This window comes from Podarcis gaigeae (genome assembly GCF_964106915.1).
Source record: "Podarcis gaigeae genome assembly, chromosome: 10".
NCBI classification, from domain to species: Eukaryota; Metazoa; Chordata; class Lepidosauria; order Squamata; family Lacertidae; genus Podarcis; species Podarcis gaigeae.
In genome coordinates, this window is record NC_139686.1 from 14,796,431 (window position 1) to 14,817,809 (window position 21,379).

The following is a 21,379-nucleotide window of genomic DNA, read 5'->3' on the forward strand; positions in this document are numbered from 1 at the left end:
TGCTATGATTATGTTGGTGCTTTTATGTTGCCGTTTGTTTATTTATTTAACAAAAATATGTACTACTTGATTATGCTAACAAACCTTTAAGCAGTTTACAATATATTAAAATTCTCAATAAAAACAGGGATCTAAAAGCATTCAAAAGATGATGAAAACCAACAAATTGATGCTAGCTAAAAAGAGATAAAACACTTGTAACTTCCTTACTGTTCTTATTTGTTGTAATCATGTTTTTATTGTTCAAGCATAATTTTTATTTTGTAAGCTGCTCTGGTTGCTTCTGAATAAGAGAGATTGGACACACACAAAATAAGCAATTACTATGAGGTATAAATGTGCTCTTAAAATACTGTTTTCTTGTAATTTAATCTTGATTGTATCAAAGTGTGGGCCTTTACACTTCACTGAGAATCTTTCCCCATTTCAGAGAAAACTCTTCTACCCACCCACCCAAATTTGAAATGGTATTCCAGTTCCTTCATCATCGATAGTCAATGTGATCATTTTGACATCTGAAATGTGCCTTGTGATCTTAGCTGTGCAGAGCAATTGAGATATCCATCAGTGGCAGTTCCTGCTGAAGCAATCCCGCAGGGTATGCATATGCCAGAGATCAATGCAAGCACTTGATAAAAGGCTATTACAAATATGACTGAATATGCATATATATATGAAAAGCAGAAAAATATGTTCATCTCATCCTAGTACTTTCGGAAAGATGAAAATGTAAAGGGTTGTGTAAAAAATGGTCCTAAAAGTTTAGAAAATTGTCACTTGTTGCCTTAGCTGAGTTGAAAGGCAGTTTTCAATCAGCAAAAAAACTTTTTTCTGCCTTGAGATAGTGAGAGCCTGAGGCAAGTAGGGAAAATTGAAGCTACATGAGCTTCCTCTGTCAGAGATGCAGCTGAAAGAGATACACTAAGAATATGCTAAAACTGTAAGATGATAGATTTGATTGGATCAGCTTGTCCTGGTACAGAGGAGTATACTAGCTTTCAAATTACATGCTCAGACCAATCATGTGGAAAGTCTCTTGTTTACCTCTCTTGAACCATTTGTAGTGGATGCATGAATGAAAGCTAAAGCTCCAGAGGCTATCTCTGACCTCCTAACAAGAACAGTTAGTTACATCTTTAGCAGAATTACTGAAGTCCTTCCAGCTCTTTCACTCATATTTTATGCATGGCTATTTTCTTGAATTTCTAATTTGTGTTTCAGAATGCATTGATGATTTAGTTTGCTCATAGGATATAGATTAGAATGCCTTTTAAAAAGCAACAGTATTCATCTCAATATTGAGATGTTTATGTATCCTTGATGATATTCCAGAAGATGGGGCAGATTTTCAAGATCCCCTCTATTTAGTGAGGGACCATGATGCCATGTGCCCTACTTTACAGAGGACAGCCCTTCAGAAGTACTCCCAAGCTGCGTGCTCCTTCAGACGGAGTGTGCTCCTTCAGGGCATTGTGAACCTGTGAGAGGTAAAACTACAGTGCCTAGAACTCTTTGAAGGGAAAGCACTATACGGTAGTAACACTCAATCCAGTGAGCAAGTGCTGTGGGTAGAATTTCCAGCACTCAAACATGCGAATAAATGTCTAGTGCACACACCATACTGTCATGTCTGGCTATAAATAAAAATCAGGCAACCAGAAATGTAATGAGGCTGAACAAAGTAAACTAAAATAAGCTAAAGGATACCATTCAATTGCCCAGTTTTTCAAAAGTAGAGAAGGACTTTTCTTTTTCATGATTTAGCAAAGGAAAAACCCAGAAAAGCTAAGCCTTACTGTTAATTGGTCTATTTATATAATGTTTGCAGCCACGTTGGTCCATTATAATAATAAAAAAATAAAAGCAAACATTTATTGGGATTAAGCAAAATGTTACAAAACAGTCAACAATCATTTTAGGTGTCTCTTTGAGGCTGTATGTTATATTAAACAAAAATAGCTAAGTGAGCATAGTGACTTATATAACAATCATGCACTGAGAAGGCACCAAATTAAACAATGTGTGGGCTTATACATGGTGATCGTGTTAAGATATTAGGGCATGTGAGCGTGCACAGGCAACTGAGCATGGTATAATACGCACAGTGACTCATATACTGTAACAATCTTATGCTTTTTTTAGCAGAGCCCTAAATTTACAATGAATGTATACTAATATGTAGCGACCACTTTCAGATATCAGGGCATGTGGTACTGCACATCTTTGTGCATGTGATGGAACAAAGTATAATGCATTGTCTGAAGACCATTGTGTATGACTCACTTTGTGTTATGCTATGCTTTGTCAACTGCACATGCACATACACCCCTGCAATATCTGCAAATGATCACCATATTTGGTGTGATTTTGGTGCTTTTGTGAAAAAGTACACAATTATTATATGACACACCAAGTATTATATTATGCTCAAATATTAAACTGGCCTTGTGTGCACACACGTGTGCAATAGCACATGCCTCATATAGCATACCTCCACATGATCGCTACATATTAGTCCACATTTGGTGTAAACTTGGTGCCTTTGTTGCTTGTCTGCAAAAACTACATAATCTTTGTGAAAATTTGTACTGGGCTACCACAGTTATACAGTGGTACCTTGGTTTACGACTATAATCCATTCTGGAGGTCCGTTTGTAAACCAAAACAGGTTGTAACCCAAGGCGCGCTTCCACCAAGGGGGCCTCCCCTCCAAAGGGGCCGTAACCCCCCCAAAAAAATTGTTCGTAAACCAAAAAAATTGTTCATAATAAAAAAGGGGGTTGTAATCCAAAAAAAAGTTTGCAAATTGGTCGTAATCCAAAATGGTCGTAAACTCCCGTAGGCTGTTCGCAAACCAAGATACCACTGTATTAGTGTTGGAAATGCTGCTGTAACTTATCTCATTATTTCCTTAGAATCATAGAATCTTAGATTTGGAAGGAACCCCAAGGGCCATCTAGTCCGACCCCTGCAATGCAAGAACCTCAGCTAAAGCATCCATGACAGGCGGCCATCCAACCTTGGTTTAAAAACCTCCAAGGGAGGAGAGTCCTTCAGAAAAGACAGATTATCTAGTAAAGGAAATGTTCCTTTAAAAAACCCCTCAAAATACTTTCCAGATTGTAACATAATCTTTGCACCAACTTAATTCATGAAGCATTTTCTGAAATTTGCCTGTAGCCTAAGAATGCTGAAATACCACAAAGGGAGTCAGGTCTCTTCATCTCCAGTGCACAGATGCAGGTGCGAGGAATCTTTGAGCTTTGTTGCTGAACTGCAGTTTCCATCAGCCCCAGCAAGTGTGGCCAAAAACCTATGGAGGGTATTGTTGATTGGTTGACATCTGCTTGTCTCAGGAGACAATGGAGGAGTGTGCCTTTGGGGGTCAAAAACTGTTGGAGAGTTACAGCACCTGCTGTGGCTGTAGAGACCAATATGGGAGAGACATGTTTTGTTACAGCTGGGGCAGTTGAAGGCACCTGGTTGTGCTGCTGCAGATGCACCATGGTGTTTCTTCTTTCTGTGCTCCTCCCCCCATGTTGTGTCCCCGACCAGAGATACTGCCCCTCCTGATAACATGACATAGTCAATCCCAATAGTAGGTCCCAAAGGGCATTTTTCACCTGGGTGTAATTTTAATAATTATTATGGTATTTTTTTATTCAATTTCTTCATCACCCTTCACCACAACATCCTAGGGCAGTTCACAACATTAAAACCAGTTTAAAATAAATACAATTAAAAGGATAGGGCGGTTATAGGGTACGTATGTATTGTGAATATACATGCAAATATATTGTACAGTACCTGGCTATAAGTGCAAAACACGCCGTCAGAAATGAAGCGGGGGGAGCTTAAAACAATGGGATTTAAATAAGCAATAGGCCACCAACCAGCCGTCCAATTGTTTTAAAATAGACAAGGCCTTTTGGTAGTGGGGAATTATACCTGGGCTCTGGCTTGTTGCTTGATAAAAATAATCATCAGAACACAGACCTGGACTCCACTGAGTTTCTGACCTCTATGAACCTCTTTCTCATCTAGCACTTTAGACTGCAACCCTGTGCAGTGAGGGCCCCTAGAAGACGGATCAGTCATGATTAATCTGACACTTTATTAATAGATGTTTTAATCATGTCCTTGAAGTGTTTTCCCAAAAAAGAAAAAAAAGATACATAGCCAAAGAAGAAAACAGATTACTCGAATATTTAATACATTTACACTCACAGTTGCGGTGTTTACTCAAAAGGAAGCATGCTGTCCAGCAAGGTTTGCATTTACCTGGGACTGCAGTTTCAGAGATTTTCATGCTGGCCGGAGGCACTGTTAAAAAAACAAACAAACAAACATTTAAGCTAACAAAAATGTAGCTGCTTTCCTATTTTCCAAAAAATATTTTTTGTTACTTTGAATCCAGTTTTGGGGTTAGACTAAATGTGATGCTGTAAAGGGAAGTACAAACATTTAAGCTAGCAAAAATGTAACTGCTTTCTTATTTTCCAAAAATATTTTTTGTTACTTCGAATCCAGTTTTGGGGTTAGCCTAAATGTGACGCTGTAAAAGGCAGCTCAGTTTCCGTATTTATTTATTTAAATATACTAATCTGCTTCCATCAGTTTTATTTCTTACATTGAGTCAGCAGCTGTGGGGCTATGTGCTCTTCTGGGCACATTGCACAATAGACAGCGGAACCTCAGAGCATATGAAAATTTCATTATGTGCAATCCTTCAGAGCAGACATTTAAAGGAAGGTCTTGCAAAGTCGCCTTTAGCAATACTCCCTTAAGGAAATGTGCTATTATTGACGGAAAGCCGAGTGGCTGACAAGACAAGAAACAAAAGCTGAACAGTGTTCATGCAGGAATTGCAAATTCACGCAAGAACACATGCAAAGCAGGAGTTTTTTCCCCTTTTTCTTTTCACAAGACCTGCAATGCTGTGCGAATCTGTGGCTCTAAATCCCAATGTTCACATTAGTACTGTCGGGGTGTGCATTTCCCCCTCCCCTCAAGTTAGCCACAAAGCATATTGTTGGAACCAAGGTGGGAGGTTCCTTTGGGAAGGAGGGGAGAGCCACATATGCCATGATTTCAACGACCTTGGGAGGAAGATAGGGTATCATGTATAATAAAGAATACACCAATCAATGGATGATCTGCCCATCAACTCAAATTGGGTAGCTCAGTTGGTTAGAGCATGGTATGCTGATAATGCCAAAGTCTGATGCCCATGTGGGACAGCTGCGCATTCCTGCATTGCAGGGGGTTGGACTAAAATATGGTGATTAGAATATGGTTCCAACTCTACAATTCTATGAGGATACGAAATGGAGTACCAGGCTCGAGAGTGTTTTTGTGTGTGTTTTTCTCTCAGGCGCTTTCCTTAGGCGTGAAGTGACTTATGGGGCTGCTGAGGCAGAATGAGGGCCAGGCTGAAGGGACTCCCCCCCCCTCTAACAAGGACTGACCGCTCCGAATAACAATGACAATTTTGAGGCGAGGTTCCCCAGTGACAAAGATTATTCTCACCTGCCAGGCCCACCCAGCGCCATCATTTAATATCCTTTCGGCACCAGGTGAGGTAGAGGGGAAGAATTTCTTTCCCCCATTTGATGGGTGGCGATATTTTTGCTATGTTGGTGTTTTCTTTTTTGGCTTTATGGAGTGTGTGCATGTGTTTGGCGGGGTTACCGCACACCTTTTATTGTGAGGTATTTTGTTTCTCTTTTTCTCTGGATGGTTCTTTGCTCTTAAAACGAGTCGCTCACAGGCCCCTTGCACTGGACGGATAATTTTATTGACTAAATTTCCATAGCATATTGTTCTCGCCAGGAGAGAGAATCCTTTTCCCGCGCTTTAAAATAACGGCATTTTCTGAGAGAGAGAGACAGCGCGAGCAATTGGGCAAACGAGGATGACGCGCTTAGAGAATTTTAATTTTGGGGGCGGAGGGGGGGGGTTGTTGGAGGGAAAAGATCCGCCAACCACGTGACGGGCGCTGGCGGGAGGAAACCGTTGGCGTCGAACGCGGCCTCGTGACGCCACAAGAGCCCCGCGTGCCTCCTAGGCGTTCGCCGGGCGCCGCACATGCGCGCGCATCCTCCTCCTCCTTTCGGGTCCCCCTCGCGCGTGGCGCGTGTCCCGCCCGCTGGCCTCCTCCTCGTTTGCCTCCGCCCTGTCCCCCCTCCCCTCCCCCAATTCCTTTTTTAGCATTCACTTTCTCCCCACCTACCCCCCCACCCCGCTCCCCTTCGTCTGCGTGGACGGAGGGAAGGGGAGCGTCACTTTGGGGGGGGGCGCGGGGTGGGGTGGGGGCGTTTGCCTGGCGCCCCTCGGACCTCTGGCTGGCCCAGGGGTGGGGGGCGAAAACTATGCCGCGCCAGGAGCTGCTGGAAGCACCCGAGCAAGCCAGGAGCGAGGGCAACAGGCCATGAGGAGCGACCACCATGGAAGCCAGATATCCTTCCTCGGCTGTTTTCATTCCGCAGCACCACCGGGGGAGAGTTAACGACGTTGTATATGCTTACACACACAGTCCTTGTGGTGTTTGCACATACATATATACATGCGCATATATATATATATATATATGCAGGTTTTGGTGTCCTCGGGTGTCTTCCCGTGTAAAAGTTGGGGTGTCTAGGCGACGTTACACGGGAAGACACCCGAGGACACCAAAACCTGCATTCCTGTACCCGTGAAAATCTACGAAAGCAAATATATATATATATATATATATATATATATATGCAGGTTTTGGTGTCCTCGGGTGTCTTCCCGTGTAAAAGTTGGGGTGTCTAGGCGACGTTTCGACGAGGTCTCACTCGTCATCTTCGTCGAAACGTCGCCTAGACACCCCAACTTTTACACGGGAAGACACCCGAGGACACCAAAACCTGCATTCCTGTACCCGTGAAAATCTACGAAAGCATATATATATATATATATATATATATGTATATATACACCCACACCCAATTGCAGAATTGCACATGGCAGGGGGCAATCTCACCCACTGCTAGAAAGTGCATCAGTAACTCAATAATAATAATAATACAGTGGTACCTCGGGTTACATAACGCTTCAGGTTACATACGCTTCAGGTTACAGACTCCACTAACCCAGAAATAGTACCTCAGGTTAAGAACTTTGCTTCAGGATGAGAACAGAAATCGTGCTCCGGCGGTGCAGCAGCAGCAGGAGGCCCCATTTGCTAAAGTGGTGCTTCAGGTTAAGAACAGACCTCTGGAACGAATTAACTACTTAACCCGAGGTACCACTATAATAATATTTTTTTTATTTACACCCCGCCCTTCCCGGTTCAGAAAACCGGGCTTAGGGTGGCTAACAGCAAATTTAAACCACTTAATTGAAGCAACAAAAAAACAAAATAAAATACAGTATAAAACGTGAATAACAATAAATTCAAAAATCAATTTAGGGGAGAAATCCATCCAATAAACATTAGATGACCACCAGGGCTAGCTGGCTAAATTAGTCCTATTTGGGCCAGTGAGGAGACCAAGGGAGAATTAGCTGTGGGATCCCAGAGCTGGTAATCTTCATGAAAAGGGGAGGAGGAGGGAAGGGGAATAAAAGATCAGGCTAAGTTCAAACTCAAGGGAAACCATTCCTGGGGAAATGGGATAGAGCTTTTCCCAAGTAAGGAGCATTGCACCTTGCTCAACATACCGGAAAACCCAGTGAACTGCTTTGTGCCCCCCCCCCCCATGAGACCACTCGTGCTCCCTCTTGGAGCAATGCTTCATTCTCGGAAATACTGTTTTAAGTGGGTATCCACATATGCAGCCTGGAGCTGCTTTGCAAGGAAGCATGGGATACCTGTGTGGTGAAATTGTTAGGAAATTATGTGCTGTTGACATGTAGAATTTGCAAGCACCATTCAGGATTTCCCTGCACCAAGAAGTTTGCAATATAAAGTCTGGAAGTGGATAGATCAGTCGGGGACTCCTTATACACTATAGTCCTAAAGTTCTCCAGAAGGAAATGCACCACCAATACAACCCCCAAAATGGGCACTTTGGAGGCAGTTTATCACTGTAGTACTATATGGCAGAAAGCCCTCTTGAATGCAATGGGTCATACTTTCGGAAATGTTTCTGTAGGATTGCAGCCTATACAAATCTTTGTGTGTTGAGGTTTGGAATTATATTGGACCCTTAATATAGTCCCAGTGGAAAAAAATTACATATATCACAGGAACCTTTTAATCTTTGCTTTTACTTTTTTTATTGCACCCTATCTTGTGTGTTACTATTAGCTCTCCATTTATTTAAATTGTATAGTTTTGCCCTACAGTTGCAGCAATTTTCACAGTGCCTTGGATTATTCATAGATAACAAAAGTAGCAGAAAAATAAATCTAAAACAGTGGTTTAAATAACAAAACAATATTCTTCAATGCTCCCACTGTTCACTTTTATAATCTAAGCGACTTGGTGCAGGAACCTGTGGGTTGTATCTAAGGTGTATTTAGTGTAGACTACTGAAGTTTTACCTTTTTTTTACTGAAGTTAATGATTGTGTGTTAGTCATGTCTATTAACCTCAATGGGTCTGCTATGAGTAGGACTAGCATTGGATAAAACTGTGTGTAATGGGAAGGATGGCATTGGGGATCCAGCACAATCTGGCTAAGGGAGAAAAATGATAAATGCTTAATAAAGATCGCTGATTTCCTTAACTAGCTTTCCATTTACGTGGTTTTTAAACGTCATCCATGACAAGTTTAGAAAAGGAAAGATTAATTTTGAAAGTACTTTGGAATTGCTTACTAAATTTGACATCCCCTTTGATTATGTTCATGTGAAATACATTTTTAAGGTGAGAAAACCTGTATAACTGAATAGGATTGGAAGTACTATTAATCTGCAAACTGTTACTTTAAAATAAGGTTTTAACAACGAATTTACTATATGTGAAATACCGAGCAGATTAGTTTGTCACTGAGTTCAATGATATTTGGATACATTATTCTCTGTTCAGTATTGTAAAGTCTCTGTCGGGGATTGTGTCATTACTGTGTTCTGTACAGTGCTTTCTAGCACATTGTTGGAGTTAGGTCATTACATATTAAACAGTACTAGCAGCAGCAGAGCGGAGTAGAAAAAAGCTTGTTGCAGAATCGACTTTTCCTCAAGCTAGCAATATTTGGTCATAAGCTTCTGGCACATTGTGGTCATGTTTTGCATGGGCCTTATACATTCAACATCTCAAAAGTCTAGCCTCTTTCATTCATATGGCATGTTATAAATGCCATAGCTTCCCTCCACATCCCCTGCTGTGTCCCCAATTCTGAAGTTTGTAATACTGTATGGAGTTTCAATGGAACTTAAAGTTTGGCCCTCATATGAAGCATTTTCCACACAATGCTTCTCTAGGACTTCCTGCTGGCCTGACAAAGATCATTCTCACAACAAGGAACAATATGTTTTCATCCCATTTTATGTAAGATGTCAAGGAAATAAACAACTATTTGATTTTTTAGAAGTTGATGTTCAGGGAAGTTGATGTTTTATTGTGTTTTTAATATCCTGTTGGAAGCCCCCCAGATGGGTGGGGTATAAGTAATAAAGTATTATTATTATTATTATTTATTATTAAAGTCTCTGTCGGAGGTTCCCTTTTTCTCCTTTACGTTTTAAATTTTAAGTTACTTTTGACACACTTATCTAATGTTACACAATTCCATATTTATCCTGTTTCAGTATCCAACAGTGTTACAAAAGTAACTGGTGGTTTAGCTAAATATATACATATATGTAACAATTATATGGCCATAATCAGTTATTTAAATACTGCTTTTAAAATATAAATATGTTTATATATCATCTGCCTATTTTGTCACTTAAATGAAACAGTTAAAATAAACTGCATATAAAAGGAAAAAACTATTAACCTTAATGTTCTCAAATGTATTTCCTCTTCTTAAACCAAAACATTTTTTTAAAAAAAATATATTAAACATTTCCTCTCCAATAGTAAGGACTCTTTATTTGTTGTATGAAAAGTAACATTTCCTGTGTGAAAAATAAAAATAAGTTTGTATTCATTTTCTCTTGAGAGTTGGAAAGTTAAAATGCTTTTCAGCTGGATACATTTGTTGAAGAATTTAGTTACCTGATTTTAATTTTATGAGTGTGTAGCTTTTGTACAGAATGAAGATTCTGCTGCTGCTTAATGCAGTGGCAATGCAAACCTAAGTTACTGTGCAAAACAAGCTTTTTAAGTTCTCATGCAGATGTCAAAAAAACCATTAATTACATAGGAGAGAAACATGTTTTACAAATTTGAGGCACAATCAAGCCAATATTAGGTTGATAACAATAAGTATTTAAGTATATTTTTATCGGTCCCCATTGACACATATGGAATTTTCATTTAAAATGCTCAATTTTTACTGGATCATGCCCTTACATTTTTGCTCCATATGTTATTCCCTGAAAATATTTGTGTGTTTTTTTCTGTTGCATTCCCCCAGCCAATATCCAACCATCTCTTATGCAGCCTTTACCACCACCTTCATAGTCCCTTCTGCTGCTTTTCTCTTCCAGGTGCTTTTTCTTTATACCTTCTTCAGTTACAGTGTTCACCTATTGGCACGATCCAGTCAAAGTTAAGCACCCTTAAAACACATGTTGCATGTCCATAAAACAAGCTCACTGTAATAACAACTTGAAAGTGCCTAACTATAAAATCAGAAATCACTTAAAGTGCCTGCTGAAATAAAAAGATATTTATTTGGCACTGAAAGTTCAGTGGGGAGGGCGCCTTTCTGATCTCAGCAGGTAGGGAGTTCCAGAAAATTGACCCACAATATTGAATTAATATGAGCTGTGCATCCAAGCCCTGGGGATTGCTAACAGTTACTCCCCCGAAGACATCAGTGACTGGGCAGGGCTATAAGGAAGCAAGCAGTCTGTCACTACCCCTCTGGAAGTTGTTCTAAATTAGATTTGGAAGGAGCAATCAGATAGCAAGTGTGCTACAAGCAATATGAAACAACAATGGCAATTAGGAGTAAATTAAACCTAATGCATACCATCTAAAAACGAAAACAGACAGCAGCATTTCATGCCTTGGGCAATCAAATAGAAGGGAAAGGATAGGAGTACATGGGCCTAAGATATGCCTTAAGGTGCTTAGGAGAAAATGTGTGTAGGAAGCAAATTAAACGAAATAAAATATGGGTCATTGCCCTCCAATGCTATCGTCAAATAGGAAACACTGCCTCTTAATTTATACAGGTTTTATGGGGCTACTCTCCTCTTGGTGTGATCAAAGCACGTCATGGGAAGTGAGGGCAGATCTCACTAAGAACTGTCTGAAAGGCTACTACTTCAGTACTTCAAACTTCAATATAATATCTCTGACTTTAGTGGAAGTAGTCAAAAATATGTTGCTTAAAAACTATGACTGAAGTTTTATTTGTCAGAACCTTTAAGAACTGTGAGTAAGAGCCAGACTTAGGCCATTTCACTTAATTCCCATTGAAATCAGTGGAAGTTAGTTAATGACTTCCCCTTCCCATTTTAATGTGAGATTGACATAAGTGAAATTCAGTAGGTCTTGCACCCAAGTAAGGAGAATTAGGATTACAACCTGACAGGCCATTTTAAATACAGAAAGCTGGTTGAACCTACCTTTACTCGAAACTCTGTTCAGTTGTGGGGCTATGGTTGGCTGAGTTGGCCTAAGCCTTGCAAGAGGGAAAGCAAACATTCAAAATAGAATTTGATTCACACCACCCTTTTTGTTGACGCAGATTCCACTGGGTTGCCAGGTCATGTGGTTGAGCTGAACAGAGTTGGGACCCACCGTTAGTCCCCATCCACCACTGCCCCGCCCCCAGAATGTCCATTTTCTTAAGGGCTTATCCCAGCATACTATCTATTGGTTTCATTTTAGTCAGCTGAGCAAAGCACTGCCAGCACGAGAATGTTACACTGGGGTATCTCTGGCTGAGGCAGAGGATGTGGGGCTTATGCTATGCTGGGCATCCCAGCAGATCTTGGCTTTAGATTGTCCCTTAAATCAGTTTCACTCATGTTAACCAACCTATATCTGAGTACTGTTGTTCAGAAAAATTATATTATCAATTAAACATGGCAAGATTGCAATTTTTGTAGTAGTGTGTAGAATTAATGGTGTGTCGCTGTGGGTTAAAGCCTCAGCGCCTAGGACTTGCCGATCGAAAGGTCGGCGGTTCGAATCCCTGCGGCGGGGTGCGCTCCCGCTGCTCGGTCCCAGCGCCTGCCAACCTAGCAGTTCGAAAGCACCTCCGGGTGCAAGTAGATAAATAGGGACCGCTTACCAGCGGGAAGGTAAACGGCGTTTCCGTGTGCGGCTCTGGCTCGCCAGAGCAGCGATGTCATGCTGGCCACGTGACCCGGAAGTGTCTCCGGACAGCGCTGGCCCCTGGCCTCTTGAGTGAGATGGGCGCACAACCCCAGAGTCTGTCAAGACTGGCCCGTACGGGCAGGGGTACCTTTACCTTTACCTTTACCTGTGCAAGAGCATGTAATATTCCCTGTGGTTAACTGCAAATGATAATTTTGCACAACAGTATGCAGATATGTTCATTGGCTGTATCCACAAGTTGTAAGAGGAACATTAATAATGCAGAACACCTGACGGAGCTTTAAAATTTATGAAACAGCTAATGGATAAAATGGAGGCCTTTACTGCAACTTCACAAATGAAATTTACTAGCTCACAAGCATTTTTATTAGTCTACTTGTTATAGCTTTGTTAGTAATATGTGGCTCAGAAAAGAAACCATAGTCAAGGTGTTATGCCTGGTGTTCTTATATGCTACTTACAAGTATGCTTTACTATAACCCAGAGCTGTGACAACCACCACATTTGATTATATCAGAGAAAAGCCTTTGCATGCCGAGAAATGCAAAGCATCCCTTTCCCTACACAGCCCTTTTCTCTGTCTGATCCTGGTGTTCCCAAAGTCCCATTCCACTGGTTCATAAGATTTGAAGAGCGCAACGTGCAGGTTTTTTAAGTGGACTGTGTACTTTTTGAAGACATCTGTCATCCTCAGTTGCTTTTATGTCCTCCTGCAAACGTTTGGGAGATACCTGGCTGGCCACTGTTGGAAACAGAATGCTATAGTAGGGGGGCCTTTTGTCTAATACAGCAGTACTTTTTATGTTCATTTTTAACATTATCACCATAAAAGAAATATATAGATAGTTTTTTAAAAAAAACAAATTTTCTGTCTAAGAAGTACTGTATCTGACGGTTGCGTGGAAGTGCCTGTCCTTATCTTTTTGCATTAATGATGTCATGCTGTGCATTTTGTTATGCATTATTCTTAACTCACCCCCCTCCCCTTTAAGCAGGCAAGTGATTCATTGAAGTCTGGAACTATTACTATAGAAGATTTTAGAGGAATTTATCGTACGATAGCACACAGATGTGAAATCCATGATCTTTTCAAAACTCAGTCTCCGAACCACAAATTGCTCCCACTTTCAAATCTAGTCCAGTTTCTTAGAAATGAACAGTTTCAGCCTGAAGTTGATGAAATGGTTGCTGCTCAACTCATTGCAAAGTTTGAGCCCATCGAAGAAGGTACACTGGATTTTTAAATATCTTATTTCATAATTGTTCTTACAATATTTTTATTAGCATTAATCACTGGTAGCTATTTTTTACGCTACAGCTTGAAGTTGGACAGTGTCTGTTCTTGGGTACAATTACTGAAAGGTTGACAGAGTACCTTTGGAAAGTGGTGCCCAACACCCGCCTCCAGTCTTGTCCTGTGAGATGAGACAATGGTAAGAGAACTGGGCTACTGGGCTTTGTTACCAGAAGGTACATGTGGTGTCTTTGAGCAGTGACCCGCATTGATCTCCCTCACTCTTTGTTTTTCCCTGAGGAAAAGCCTGGGCACAGTTTGTGGAGGAAATCTCTCACATACATAGGCTGGGCCAAGTTTAATAAATCAAAACCAGCATATTGAATGATCTCTGGAGAGCATCAGGAAGCTAATGAAAATGCTGGAACACTTGTATAATGTGATGTTAGCAACTCACCTATTGTTAAGATGGGCTGCTATATTTAGTGCCAGTTGAAACTTCCAAATGGTTATTAAAGGGGTCCTGATGTAGTCCAGTCCTGACTACAAAGGTGCAAATGATGGTGACTGGATCAGATGAAAAGATAGTGGCCATCTCAAATATGCAGATAATGAGTGGCACGCTAGATGGGCCTGTATTACTATGGAAAGTTGGACTCCCTCAGTGAGGGGAGTTAGTGCCCTCTTTTGAATATAACATTAATAGTCTTTTGATATTTTAATCTTGCCTTGATCCAACCTAACCAAGATCAATTGACAAGTCTAGTTTCTCAGCCTGTCAAAATGCTGGTAGGACAGGTTGAATGAAAAATAAATATGTATGGTCAGAAACTTGGTAACCTTCCAGATCCTGTAGACCCACCAGCAGAAATTCATAAATGGCATAATAGGCCAGAGGCATATCTATTTAAATCCCTGAAGTATAACTCTCCTTATCAGTCTCTGTGCAAAGGTTTAGATCAACATCACAAGCTATGTAGCTTGGAGAAAAATATCATCTAGATGTGCTTGAAGCTGTAGGCTTTAGAGAGTTAAGAGAATGCTTCAGGCAGGTAGGCAATGAAATAGTGGGTGTAATCCAACGCTGGTAAAGCTGAAATGATGTAAGCTAAAAAAAAGTATCAATAATTATGCTTACAAGGATTAGCAATCAAGAGAGTTGTTGGAAACAATGCATAAAATAGAATGCATGCATGTAAAATAATGGTGACTTCACAGTTTGAGTACTCTACAAAACGTTGGTTGCCTGTGAAATAGTATTTAAAAGATAAATATTTTGTCTTCCTAGTCCTGGAATGTACAAGGTGTATTATAATAAACTTATAAAATAAAAATAACAGTAAAGTAGTACACAATCTCAAGTGACTATACAAAATCAATACTGTATAAAACAGCAAAAAAAATAAACCCAACAGCCCCCCAAAATGGTAAAAACCATGCCAATTACAAGGTGAGTTAAATATTTGGGAAGGTAGAGCAGTCTTCCCTAGAAGAGGCATCCCAACCCCAACCCCCACTAACACACAGTACATTAGGAAGAAACACAGAAGGAAACATCAAATATGTTCATTTTTCCAATGAGAAAAGGCTAAAGGGATGTGAACCTTGCAGCATCAGAAAAATGCAGAGCCAGGTAAAATATATCTTTGAAACAGGCTGCATATATTTACCTTTGGATACTGTGAGAACAAGAAGACAATTTGTGATTGTAATCTGAGAAGTAAGGAACAACGTGATTTCAGAAAGGATTGTCTGGTTCACTGGCTGTTAAGTAGGGCAGTCTGAGCCCATCCATCTTGAAATGTGGGTTCTTTGTAATAGTTTGAACAGCTAGAGGTAGAATGGGAAAGTATGGAAGTTATTGAAATATCAACCCTGTATTTCAATAACTTCCATACTTTCCCATTCTACCTCTAGCTGTTCAAGCTATTACAGAGAACCCACGTTCTTCTGTTCAAACATTTTGTGTGAGAAGCACAGGAAAATTGGCCTGACCCTCTCAAAATATTATTTGTCAGTAATGTCAGTGACTTCATTAACCAAAAAAGAATTTTGGTCTTTTTATGTAGTTGTTTTTGTTAGTTTCAGAGCCGATTTACTGTGCATTATGTGACAGTCTATTCAGTTGTGGACGGTGTATTTTAAAAACTCCAATTTAGATAAAGTTCAGAAGTGATCAAAAAAGGTTTGTTTTTTTTTAAGAAAAGAAGAAGATAGAAGGAACATGTTACGGAAACAGGTCGAATTAGCCCAAGGAAAAGACAGCAGGGGGAAAATGACTAGCAATATATTTTTGGATATTACATGGAAATGTTGCAAAAATGACAGAAATGAATTATTCACACTAGTCAGGATAGAAAGAGAAATAATGGTTGTGGCCTCATTTCTTCAGCTGATGTAAAACATGAGAGAAGTGGAGTGGTGCACTTAAAGCAAAAACCTTCTAAAGGGAGTGAGATTGTGCCAGCTCAGTTGGCTGCTGTCTACACAAAAATTGTAACAGCGCAATCTCAAAACCTTAATCCCAGAACTGCACCTTTATAATTTTCTGATTCTCTGCCATTTGACCCCCACCCCTCAGCTGTCTGTTAATGTGAGCCACTAAGAATTCTCAGTCTCTGGGCTGCATCTTTTATTACGATTTGTACTCTAGTGCACATGCCAAAGTACAATATGTGATCATTCTTCTTTTTGAAGTTACACATCAAGCATTGGACCCTACTTAAACTCAAATGGATTTAAAAGTTAACTCACAATCTTTACTGGAGATTCAGTTCTCAAGGGGCAGATTTTATGTCTTTTTGGGAACAGTCCAGTTATAGCACATTTCCCAAAATCATTAATAAGTATCAAATCAATAGGTTGTTATGTTGTACTTCAAGAACTGTTGGTGACTCTTCCTGGTTATCAAGCCTTAAAAATTGCAGAATGAGATGCAGAGCCGATCATTTGCCTTTTAACTGCAGTCAGAATCGCAATTGCAAATTACTCAGAAGAAAACACCAACACAGCACCAACAATGTGGGAAGAAAGGGGAGGCTATTGTAAAGTGATAGTTTCATAGTGGATAGAGTGTCAACTAGTGAAACTGGCTTATTTTATCAATTTGAGACTGTAGGCCTACCTACACTTACCTGTGAGTAAGGGCTTATCCAAACTTAACTTTCCTCCATGCTTTCCAGGCATGATTGACACTTTAAAGCTCTGTGTCTGAGCACTTTTCCCCACCCCATAGCTTTCCGCACGAAAGCCTGCTCTTTACTGCTGAATTGGAGCAAACAGCGATCCGTGGAAAACCCGAATTGACATTCATTGAGCTCCAGCTTTAAAGAGAGTTTCTTTGTGGGGAAAGCTCAGACAAAATAAGCTCACTTGGAGTTGGAGTTTAAAAGCGCGGACCTGTGCCTTGAAAGCTTGGGGCAAAAGATAAGTATGGCAGTGGGGATAAGCCCTAAGTCTCATTGAACTCAGTGGGACTTACATCTGAGTAGACACGGCTAGTATACTGCAGTGTAAGCAAATCAAGGCAATGGGATGATAACTTTGTACAAAAATGCCGTTATATCCTGTAGTACAAAATGCTGGCCATATGACCCGGAAAAAACTGTCTGCGGAAGCGGACAAATGCCGGCTCCCTCGGCCTTTAAAGCGAGATGAGCGTCGCAATCGCAGAGTCGTTCGTGACTGGACTTAATTGTCAGGGGTCCCTTTACCCTTTACTTTACAAAATGTACAGATAAAGTAGTTGTTTGCTTTGTACATGTCAGGCAGCTGTGTGTGCTGCTTTTACCGGACACCTTCATTTGCCCTACCTCCAATAAAACATGTCTCTCCCACTTTGTGTACAGCAAGCACTGTAACTCTCCAATGGTTTGATTTTACACCCCCTCCCCATGGCGCTCTCTTCCATTGTCTCTCAAGACAGACACGCAGCACAATTCTTACTGGGAAGGCTGTCCACAAGGAGGGGAGACTTACCTGTTCACACCCCCACATTGTGACGTACAGCCCCCGCCCCCGGGCAAGTAGGAGTCTTAGGAAAATAATCCCCTATTGGCACTGGTTGTAAACCCCCCCCCCCATGTTTCAAGTTGTGTTAGGCAATAACCTCTGTCCCCAGTAAGACTTGGTCTTGCACTCATAATTATGTAGCTACATATTTGGTGAATATTAATTTTGCATCTGTCTTACTGGCCCCTGTGACCAGCAGTGCTGGAAAACAAAACCGGGTTCCTATAACACAGTGGTGCTGGGAAGGACATGTTCCTGAAAGTTTGGAACAGTTTAGATGCATGTTTTGCTTTCAGCACTGGCGCAAGGGGATGGCTTGCCTTCTTACACGGCTTCTAAGAGCCTAACAGCCCAATCCTATCCTCTCCCACTTTGTAGTATAGCAAATAATTGGGTTGTTATTTAATTAGCTACAGCCTGCCTCTCCCAGGGGCTCAGATGCAGAACAGTCTTTCTCCTTGAAAAATATGGTTTCTCTCTTCCCAAAGGGCTTGCAGTCTAAGAAAGAGAGTCTTGGAAGTAATTGGGATCAAAGGGAAGAACAGAAGTAAAGATAAAATGTACTTTATGTAGAAATAAAGATGGCTAAGCACTTCGCAACTCTGTGAACACCAAGCTGTCTCCTCCCTTTTGCACCTCTTAAAAGGTTCAAATTCTCTCTCTCCCCCCCCCCACTACAAACACCCCCAGCCTCAAATGCAAATTTGAATACCAAACACAATAATGACAAAACTTTTTACAACCCATAAAAGTAGCTCAAATGTCCTTGTATGATCCATGAGAATGGAACTTTTTGTATGGTTTAAAAGTATGGTCATGAATTTTATTATTTATTTATTAAATTTGTATATTGCCCTTCACCTGAAGATCTCAGGGCAGTTTGCAACACAAAACATTTTTTCTCAATTTTATTGTTTTATCTTTTTGTTAGCCACTTTGAGGTCCCCCCCCCCCAATCAAGCTAATGCTATTCTAGGCTGCATCAACAGAAGTATTGTATCTAGATCAAGGGAAGTAATAGTACTACTCTGTTCTGCCTTGGTCAGGCTACACTTGGAAAACTGGTGTCTTTTCTTGCTGTTGCATCACACTGAGTTGAGTCAATGAGTCAAATATAAGATAGAGGATGCCTGCTTACTAGCAGTGCATATGAAAAGGATCCTGGGATCCTAGGGGACCATGAGCTTAATGTGAGTCAACAGATGTTGCTGTGGGATCCTGCTGAGACTTATATAGAGATTAAAATTTCCACATGGTACCATCTCGATGTATAACTAACTTTTAGAGTATTATATTTTATAGAAAAACAAGATAGAAATAGGATTAAGCACTTAAAAGCCTCAGGATGCCACAGAGAGTTTCCAGGCATGTTTTGCCCCACCTAAAATGCCTTGAAATCACAGTGGTCTTCCACAATATTCCAGTATATACCTTTGCACCTTTAACAGAGCCACCCTGGCAACTGGGGTTGATTGCAAAGATCATGCACCGTGTTTATTTGTTACACATGCACGCAGTGTATATGCATGGATTAATAGCATATGCGGGTGGCGCTGTGGGTTAAACCACAGAGCCTAGGACTTGCCGATCAAAAGGTTGGCGGTTCAGATCCCTGCGACGGGGTGAGCTCCTGTTGCTCGGTGCCTGCTCCTGCCAACCTAGCAGTTTGAAAGCATGTCAAAGTGCAAGTAGATAAATGGGTACCACTCCGGCAGGAAGCTAAACAGCCTTTCCATGCACTGCTCTGGTTCGCCAGAAGCAGCTTAGTCATGCTGGCCACATGACCCGGAAGCTGTACGCCGGCTCCCTCGGCCAATAAAGTGAGATGAGCGCCGCAACCCCAGAGTCGGCCACGGCTGGACCTAATGGTCAGGGGTCTCTTTACCCTTACATTCTCTCAGTCAACCCGAAAACTGGCTGCTGCAATGTGTTCCAATTGGATTTACCAAGTGCTCTTCAAAAGCAGTCCTATATATCACACATTACAGTGGTTATCCTGGATAACAATGAGCAAAATCATATCTCTCCAATATTCTTTCGAGATAACTTGGACTACTTTTCATCAGCCCCAGCCAGCAAGTCTAGTAGTCTAGGATGGTGCAAATTGGGAGTTCAACAACATCTGGTGGGCCACGGATTCTTCATCCCTGAAATAAGAGCAAAAGCCTCTATATGTGATTTGACACCCACATGCTCCATGTTGCATTAACATATTTAATCTGAAATGGTTTGAAATTTTGCTTAATTCTGTAAGGAATCATAGTAGAGATGTACAGTAATTATTTTCCCTGTATTATTCTGGCTTTCAGCAAAGAAAAATTCACAGATGACATTTGAAGGATTTCTAAGATACATGACATCTGAGGAATGCATGGTATTTAAATCTGAGCACAAAACTGTTTACCAGGATATGACCCGTCCACTGTGTGAATATTTTATTTCATCCTCGCACAACACCTACCTCATATCTGACCAGCTAATAGGGCCAAGTCACCTGTGGGGTTATGCAAGGTATTTGTGCCCATTTTAAAATAGTAGTTTATCAGGTAGAATAAGTAATTCAGAGAAGCAGCGCCTCATGTTTTCCCACCAGATTGCTGGTTGAGAATGTTTTTAAACTTTTATTTTTAAAGAATGTTTTAAAATTGCCTTTAGTTTTGGGGTTTTTTTTTAAATCATTGCTGTGTTTGCTGCCCTGGGCTCTTTCAGGAAGAAAGGCATGATGGAAATCAGATCATACACACATACATACATACATACATAACTAACATGTTCTTCCAACTAGACCTCTATGTGGGTATTGGCAGGAGGGCATGTTAGTTGTAGGAGATTAGGATCCCAGCCAGCTCCTTATGGAATGAATATCAGAAAATGGATTTAGGGGTGGGTAAATCTGTCAATTTTAGTTTCTCGATTTCTTATTTTGCCAATCTTAATATCAATTCTCCACATTTCCACATCAGTTTGTGTGTGTGTGTTTAAAAAGTCCTCATGAAAAATCACCAGCATTTTAGTGCATATCTCTCCTAAGACACACAATTTTATATGCAGTTTTGCCTACTAAACATTTTTTTGCAGGCAATTTCCTCTTATACAACACATTTTAGTATGTTGCATTCACTAATATACTCACTGTTGCCCACTTTCCCCTGGTATATGCATTTTTGCTTTCCATTTGATGGGAGAACTGCACCACAAGGGTTGGAGTGTGAATTTGGTAGATTCGACTTTAAATGCAAAGCAGTATAGAATTTTCTCCCTCATTCTTAACTGGATGCAAAGATGCTCAGAGCAGCAAACCAGGGATGTAGTTTCCACCATTGCCTGGCCCCACTTTTGAGCTTTCATAGTTGGGCAGCCTAAGGGTTGCCTCTAGCTCTGCTTTCTCTGAAAAGCTGCTGTGAGTTACGTGGATCCATATCTTATCCTTCAGGTGATGGTTCCTGTGGGGCTCTCCACTAGATGCTGAGCGGGAGTGGGAGTTGTGGGGTAGCTTTATTCATGGTGTAAGGTTCTTAGGAGGAGTCAGAGGAAGACAAAGCAGATACCAGCAATGTTGCGAAATATAGATGCTGTGAAAAAATTGCATGCATGAGGAGCACCCATCGCCCATTTAGCAACTATATGGAAGCACCCTTTGTCAGAGAGAAGGGTGCTAGCCAGATCATCTACCTGGGGTGGTATTTTGCATTTGCAGAGATTTGTTCCTTTATTTATTACATATATTCCACCTTTCCTCCAAGGAGCCCAGGATG

General features: G+C 40.8%; 1 protein-coding gene and 1 long non-coding RNA gene across 7 annotated transcripts in view; one reads left to right on the top strand and one right to left on the bottom strand.

Annotated features, from left to right (window-relative positions):
* Nucleotides 1–5,900, bottom strand: part of LOC310826293 — a 180,924-nt gene extending 175,024 nt beyond the window's left edge. For all 6 annotated transcript variants that reach the window (XR_014555692.1, XR_014555693.1, XR_014555694.1 and 3 more), the window contains exons 1-2: nucleotides 5,530–5,900; nucleotides 4,228–4,323 (exon numbers count right to left, since the gene is read on the bottom strand). This is a non-coding gene — a long non-coding RNA (uncharacterized lncRNA). The remainder of the gene's footprint in view (nucleotides 1–4,227; nucleotides 4,324–5,529) is intronic.
* A 187-nt stretch (nucleotides 5,901–6,087) lies between these two features.
* The window catches only part of PLCZ1 (phospholipase C zeta 1), a 47,657-nt gene continuing 32,365 nt past the window's right edge, over nucleotides 6,088–21,379 (top strand). Inside the window, exons 1-4 of the mRNA XM_083700327.1 lie at nucleotides 6,088–6,457; nucleotides 8,719–8,842; nucleotides 13,375–13,606; nucleotides 19,934–20,135. Of these exons, the coding sequence (XP_083556453.1) occupies nucleotides 6,447–6,457; nucleotides 8,719–8,842; nucleotides 13,375–13,606; nucleotides 19,934–20,135 (569 nt within the window). The 5' untranslated portion in view covers nucleotides 6,088–6,446. The remainder of the gene's footprint in view (nucleotides 6,458–8,718; nucleotides 8,843–13,374; nucleotides 13,607–19,933; nucleotides 20,136–21,379) is intronic.